The 7,944-nt window shown below is 29.2% G+C and overlaps 1 protein-coding gene across 1 annotated transcript; it reads left to right on the top strand.

Annotated features, from left to right (window-relative positions):
* The first annotated feature begins 3,771 nt into the window (after window positions 1-3,771).
* LOC114162912 (O-fucosyltransferase 7-like) lies at window positions 3,772-7,627 on the top strand. The gene is made up of 13 exons (XM_028046907.1): window positions 3,772-3,867; window positions 4,010-4,176; window positions 4,546-4,620; window positions 5,104-5,203; window positions 5,286-5,353; window positions 5,643-5,731; window positions 5,830-6,010; window positions 6,113-6,241; window positions 6,346-6,479; window positions 6,552-6,765; window positions 6,875-7,059; window positions 7,128-7,223; window positions 7,431-7,627. Exons 1-13 carry the CDS (start codon window positions 3,837-3,839, stop codon window positions 7,579-7,581), a joined length of 1,620 nt encoding a protein of 539 aa, XP_027902708.1. The 5' UTR covers window positions 3,772-3,836; the 3' UTR covers window positions 7,582-7,627.
* Window positions 7,628-7,944: the final 317 nt, after the last annotated feature.

Below are 7,944 nucleotides of genomic sequence, written 5' to 3'. Positions count from 1 at the left end.
TTTTTCAAAATTTGATACATCTTAATTTTGAAATTTTAAAATTAAATTGATATAGTCTTCTTAATTTAATGGTTTTAAATATATTAATTGATGTTCCAAACTAATACTTAAGTTGAAATGTGTGAAACGAGATGAAAACTAAACGCTATCATCAAACTAAAATATTGTTTGAAATATACAAAAAAAAATATTAATGGAATTGGGTTAGTATAACTATATATATTTTTCAAGTTTAAAACCAAATTAGAGGAGACAATATGGTGGGGTGGAGGAGTTTCATTATATATACTTATCTTATCTCTAACGAAAAAATTTGCCTTCATCCTCATAGTTATACCCAAAAGATATAAAAAATTTTGCTCATCCTCATCTCGCTGGATAACGATTATACACTCATACTTATATTCATATTCGTTTTTTTACTATTTCAATATCAGTTAATTATTTTTTATAAAAAAATATCGACAAATGAACCAATATATGATTACATATTTTATATGAAAGGAATGCATTTTTATTTTTTTAATATCAAATATTTAAAAGAAAATTATAATTGTATACATTTTAAATTAAAGTACCAAATACATTTTCAAAAGAACCAAAATATTTTATAGTTTGGAAAAATTAATTAAACAAAGTTGATAAAATAAAAAAGTACTTTTTTCAAAAAAAGAAAACTAATTGTCAAAGTTTTAAAATATTTTAAGTATCTTTTTATTTCCTTTCTCTAAATTCTAATTAAATATATTTTTATACACTAATAAAAATTATAATACACCACTTTAATTGAATTGCATAAAAAATAAAGATTAAACCAATAATAACTGAAATTTAACATAAATTTTAGATTTTGTACCTATTAAACTTTCATTTATGTTAGATGGTAATAAACAAGATTCATAACAATAATATTGAGTCATTATATTATAATAAATAAAATATCTTTATACAACTACGGTAATAAAACTACACTTATAAAATGAGTTCAAAAATAAAAATAATTATATAATAAGTCTTCAAAACGACATTTTACATGACAAAAATAAATAACAAATAAAAACATTTTAAAAAATTAAAAATGATTAAATGTGCGTCTTAGAAACATCTTGATATATCATTTAATGAAATCACAAAAACAAAAACAAATGTATAATCAAGGGCATAATTAAACTACAATGAAAGTACCTTGAAAATTTAAGAATTTTTTTTCAAATATTAATCTAGTTTAATTATTAATATATAATGAAAATTTTTTAAACAATACAACAAATTTTCATATCAAACAAAAATTAAGGATAAAAAGAATAATAAAGATAACTTTTTTATATTACACATTAAATAAAAAATTTATGCGATTGAACATGAACATTTGAAATTAAGGTAAAATATTTTTTTATGAAAAAATAAAATAAATAATAATATTAAAAAGAATTGAAATATTCAAATATAAAACACACAAATATTTGATTATTTGTAATTAATAGTATATCATTTGAATATAATCACACAAAAGTTGTTGTAAGAGAAAAATTTCCTTGAAGATGAAAGTGAATCTCATGATATAAAACAAACTAAACAATTAAAAGAGAGATGAAAAAATGTGTAGTAAAAGATAAAGAATTGTTATAAAACTTAAACTAAGATATTATATATATATATATATATATATATATATATATATAATTATTGTGATGTTTTAAAATATACTAATTTATCTAATATATTAAAATCAATATAATTTTAAAATATAACAAAAGAACAACACCAGATTTTGGAGAGAATTCAACATTTTAGGTAGGTAAAGTTATGAGGTTGAAGGTTATATTTTTTATTCCCAGGTCGCGATGATGATGAAGATGGAATGGAATATGTAAATTCAAAGCATATTGAAGTATGCTCCTATCAATCTATTCATCATGCGCATTACTTTCTGCAATTCAATGCAACCAATAATTCCACCGTCTCATCAAAATGTATCCAGAAAAATACTTTCTCATACACTAATACCTACCACTAGCTCTTATTTATATATATTAATATAATCAATTAAATTCTTCACTGATTATAATTAGGATGACTAATTTTTATTAGATCAAATTTCAATTGCAATGTTCAAATTTTGATGCATACTATATTTTTTTTGCAAGTTTCGTTTATTACATTTTTAGATAGATTTTTTTTTAAACATTTTCATACTATTTAATTATTTATATTAAATTTTGTTAAAATTGAAAACAATAAAAATGTCAGAAATAATTTATATTTTATCATATTTTGAAAAATATGTATTAAGATGATTTTGGTCTATATAAATAAAGATGTATAAAATAATTGTATATTAGCATATTTTTTTTAAATATAATTTATAAGAAGAAAGTAACTTTCAAATCAAAAAGTAAATTTTGTAAAAACATAATAAAATTGAAAGATATTCAATGTGTGATTTGATTTTTTCTCCTCTCTTACACTTCTTTCTCTCTCTCTCTCTCTCTCTCTATATATATATATATATATATATATATATATATATATAATTTAAAATTTTCCTTATGCATATATATTTTGGAAACAGTTTAATCTCTGTTATATTTGTTTTCTTTCATCTCATTGTATTTAGGATTTGTTGATAAAGCATCAATATTAAACTCTTAAGCTTTGAATTGACTTTACTTAATAATATTTTGATGCGGTGAAGTAAAAGACAAATATTTGATTAAATTTTATTGTATTTGTGAAATGTAATAATTATTTAATATGTAATTAATGCCATATTTGATACTAGTCAAAGAAAAAACTGTTTACTTACATAGATTCAAATACTGCTTTAATACACATGTTTAAAATATTTATTTATTATAAATTTAAATCCTAATATAACTTATAGTTATAACAAGTGCGGTTATTTCAATTTAATGAACCATTTTAATTCCACATAGTAAAAATAAATAGTAAGAAAGTGATACCTTGTATTTTCTTTTTGTCCCAGTAAATGTATAAAATTTTTGACAAAGTGAATAATAGTGGTCAGGTTCCAAATAATATGCGCATCATACCAATTGATTAGTGCGATGGAATATTTAAAAGTTTAAACCTCGTTTTTAGATTTAAACTAGTAACCTACCAAAATATATTAAAACTAATAACGCCTCTTCATTACATTCATTTCTCTCTATATATATTTGGTAATTGGTTCAAGTTATGGAAATTATAAATTTGAAATTCTGGATAATTTTGAATTATATAATCTACTTTTCATTGGTCATTACTATTTAATGAATATATATATTTTTTATTTAAAAGAAATGCTTATGTAGCTCATTAAATATATTTATGTATTATAAATTAATAGAGTATTATTTTAACTTGTATATTGCATAGAATAACTATTGATTCTTTAAAATAAAGTACACGATAGATGCATATTTTGTAATGTGTAAATGATATAATAATTAAAATTCACGATAAATTAATATTTTGAATATTTAATTTTTATTTTACAAATAGTTTCTAATTAATTTATTATAGAATGAGTTAAACTTTTTGGAGCAATTCAGAATTGATTTCCCACGATTTTAGATTTGAGGAAGTGTGGCGAGGGAGATCTGCAACTGAAAACCACCATGAATGAAGCACGAACAATTTTAATTATAATTTAAACAGAATATATAATTTTCGTTAGTAAAATAAAAAAAATGAAAATAATAAGTATTATAATTAGACATAAAGAAGGAGAAATAGGGAAAAGCGAGGAATGCAAGGTGGCAACGACGTTGAGAAAAAGCCAAAACCGAACAGCAACAGAGCAGCGCTTTTTATTCCTCACTGCAAACCAAACCATGAAGAAGACGAAGAACCCCACACTCCGAGGTTCCTTTTCTTTATCTCATTCTTCTTAACATAACTGTCCAACCTTGTTTTCTTCTACCTTTTATCATATTCATTCATTCACTCACTCGTTCAATACTAAAAATAAAAATAACGAGTTTCCGCGTTTCCTGGATGAGTGTAGAGAGAAGAGGACCAATGCAGCAGAAGCGTCGAACGGTTCCACTGGGCATGCTCAGAAGGTTTCTCGCCGCCTCCATATTCTCCATAGTTGTCACTTCTTTCTTCTTTGTTCACGTTCACGTTTCTCCTTCGCCCACTCATCACAACTTCAGTGACAAGATCCCCTCGGTGTGTCTCTTCTCTCTGTTCCTCTCTTCTTTCTTTCCCACAAACAAAAATACCCTTTTTAGGGCTCTGCATAATTCTTTCATCTTCTCTAACTGTTTTTCGCCTCTAACAGACTCTCTTTTTTATTAATTCAATCGCAATCAATCTATTTTGCGCGGCTCTCTTTGAAAAGATTCGGTTTTCAGTAATTCTGGACTTAAACTAGATTGCTATTACCGCCTACAAATGCGGAAAAGAGTGGGAGTTTGGCTTTCGGGTTTTTGTTTTTGAAGATTCTGGTGTTTCAGTTCTTACTCTGTGGTTTACTCATCAAAGTTCCATTTTTCTTGTTTCTATCTTTTTTTTTTTGTCAAATTCTATATTTGGCAGTTTTATGACCCGCAAAGCTGGACTCGAGAACTCGTTCCGCCCTATCTATTCAAGACTCCGCTCTCTGTTCCCAAGGTTTTGTATTTTCGATCATTATATTCTCTTAGAATTCTTTTGCTGATCTCTCTGTTTTTGGGATGCTCTGAATGTGACTATGAAATGAAATCCACTGGGTAGGAAAACTTTATATTTTTTTCCAAAAATTATGTATTATGAATGAGAGATAAATCATAAATGTACTATTTTCACTTGCTTATCGTTGATTAAGTTGCTATCTGTTGGAAAACCATCCTAATGCAGAAGTTTTCTTCTTTTTTTCTTAATTTATTTTCCCGTCTACCATTGGGGGACTTTCTTCTTTGTTAATTGCATTTCTTTTGGTTATGCTCACTGCCAAGCGCTAATATTTATTGATCTCATCAAATTGTACGGTCAAATGACTTCTCTGGTTTAGCTTTAGTGCTTGTCAGCTATGTTGGGGTGTCGGAAATATTTTAAATTCTGCAAAGCAATTGTGCATGCACCTTTTTCTCTGTTTTCACTTCTTTGGTTTTGTAGTCGAAGGATTCAAGAAAGGAGTCAGACTACGATAAATTGTGGAAGCCTCCACCAAATCACGGGTTTATAACCTGCACGAAGCCTACTCCTAATTACACAAGTAAGAAACTTGCACATGTGTAGCAATTTGTGAGTGTGATTTGTTTTTCAGTCCTTAATTGAAGTTATAACTGCTTACCCAGCTCCGACAAGGTCACGGGGTTACCTTTCAGTTCATACAAATGGAGGGCTAAACCAAATGCGTTCCGGGGTATGAGTTCTCTCTCTCTGGATAAATCTCTTATGAAACATAGTTTTAGTGTGAACGACTTAGCCTATTCCATGTTGAATTTTCATCTTCTTATTTGATTGTTGTTAGATGGTAGAAAGTTCTCTACGAGTTTAATTGCTGAGAAGTTTTACTTCCACGTCACTTCAAGACAAAAGTTTGCTAAAGTGTCTAATTGATTGCAAAAGCTTGAATTTAGAGAACATGTCACATTTGGATGTTCTTTACCATTGTATTGCTAGAATCTGAAAGTTTGTTTCCTCTACTACAGATATGTGATATGGTAGCTATAGCTCGTATCATCAATGCTACTCTTGTGATTCCAGAACTTGATAAAAAATCATTTTGGCGTGATACCAGGTAAGTTTTAAATCCCGTTTGCGTTTCTATTTTTCCATTATATTTTTCTATTTTGGATTTTACGTAAGTTATTTTATAGCCTTTTATTTGATCTGCAGCAATTTCTCTGATATCTTCGATGATGAGTGGTTTATTAGTTCTCTGGCTAATGATATAAAGATCATTAAGAAGCTTCCCAAGAAACTGGTTAACGCAACCAAAATCGTCATGCAATTCAAAAGCTGGTCTGGTATGAATTACTATGAGAATGAGATTGCTGCCTTGTGGAATAGTTTCAATGTATGTAATCTGATTGGTGTGTACACAGCTACGTATTTGATCTTTTCATTTCCTTTAAGTTCTAACATTGTATGACCATCTTATTTTTAAAATCCTCTAAAGATAATTCGAGCTTCCAAATCTGATTCTCGGTTAGCAAATAACAATCTACCTCCAGATATTCAGAAGCTTCGCTGCCGTGCTTGTTATGAAGCTCTTCGTTTCTCTCCTCGTATTGAAAAAATGGGAAAAGTATATAATTCGATATTTAACGTTTCTTTGTTTGCTTTCTCATACTCTGTCCTTTATCTTAGGATTTTCATTTTAATTTTCAAATACCTTTTGGATCCTTTCAGACATTGGTGGAGAGGATGAGGTCATTCGGCCCCTATATTGCACTGCATTTACGTTATGAGAAGGACATGCTTGCATTTAGTGGGTGCACACATGAATTATCTCCAGTTGAATCTGAAGAGCTACGGTTTATCAGGTATTGATAATGTTTCTGTCTTTACCTGACTTCTGATGTTTTGATAATTACCGTGGTGCTCCAAATTTGTAGAGAGAATACTACTTATTGGAAAAGAAAATACATTAATCCCATAGAAGAGAGGTCGAAAGGATTTTGCCCCTTAACTCCAAAGGAAGTTGGAATTTTTCTTACTGCTCTTGGATACCCATCAAAGACTCCAATTTATATTGCCGCTGGGGAGATATATGGTGGTGAGTTCCATATGGCTGACCTGCGATCTCGCTATCCACTGTTAATGAACAAGGTAGGCAATTATAATATATTGATAAAGCATTTTATGAACACATTTTAACTTAATAGCAGTAATCTGAGAATGCATTGATATGATGTTGATGACCTATGACTAATTTCAGGAAAAGTTGGTATCCATGGAGGAGCTTCAACCCTTTTCTAGTCATGGGTCTCAAATGGCTGCTATTGACTATATTGTATCAGTTGAAAGTGATGTGTTTGTACATTCTTACCCTGGAAACATGGCGAAGGCCGTTGAAGGGCATCGTCGAGTTCTCGGGAGAGGAAGAACAATATCTCCCGACAGGTGAGATTCTCTTTCAAAAGTTGTACATCATTACGAGGTTTTCTTTCTGACCTCACTTCTGTTATCAGGAAAGGGCTTGTTCGTTTGTTTGATAAACTGGAAAATGGATCAATGACCGAGGGGAAAACACTGTCTAATAAAATTATCGATCTCCACAGAAGACGGTAAGTGATAGGAGATGCATAAATATATTTGTCAAACAAGTTTGTTGTTGTTAGTTAGACAGGTATGTACTAATTTATGTTTCCGGTTTTTTTCTTCCAGTAGATAGTTTGAACAAGAATATAGTTTGTTACGAATTTTGATAAAATGCTGATGAAAAAGGAAAAAATTTGGTTATGACTTGGTGTTTATGATGAGTTGTTGAACAGGCTTGGCTTCTTCAGAAAGAGAAAAGGACCCGTTGCTGGAACAAAGGGCTTGGACAGGTTTCGGTCAGAAGAAACATTTTATGCAAACCCTTTACCTGGTTGTTTATGTCGGACAGAATCACTCTCGATAAACGCTTCTCAGTATAGGTAGGCCAGATAAAGGAAAATATTTTTCCTTTATGTTGGCACAGTGTACATATTGATAACAAGAAAGAAAAAAAATGCAACAATAGAAAAGAAAAGGAAGTAGGGAGGGGAAAGAAAGAAGATGAAAGGTGCAGGATTTGATATTAAAAGTTGGTGAGGAAGAGAACGTTAGATTCTTGAGTGTGATCGGGTCTTTTGGAAGGCATGATTCTTTGATTCATTCGGTGACCATTCCTTGTTTATGTAAAGCATTTTAGATCTGGCCACGGACTCAAACCACACGTCACTGCAAATATATTTTTTCGTCAAATTCATTATTGGAATTACAATTTTTAATTAATCCCACATAATTGATAGTTCCGTATGC

Source organism: Vigna unguiculata, chromosome 9, assembly GCF_004118075.2.
Source record: "Vigna unguiculata cultivar IT97K-499-35 chromosome 9, ASM411807v1, whole genome shotgun sequence".
Taxonomy (NCBI): Eukaryota; Viridiplantae; Streptophyta; class Magnoliopsida; order Fabales; family Fabaceae; genus Vigna; species Vigna unguiculata.
Note: the sequence above shows the minus strand (reverse complement) of the source record. Positions and strands in the feature narration are given on the sequence as shown.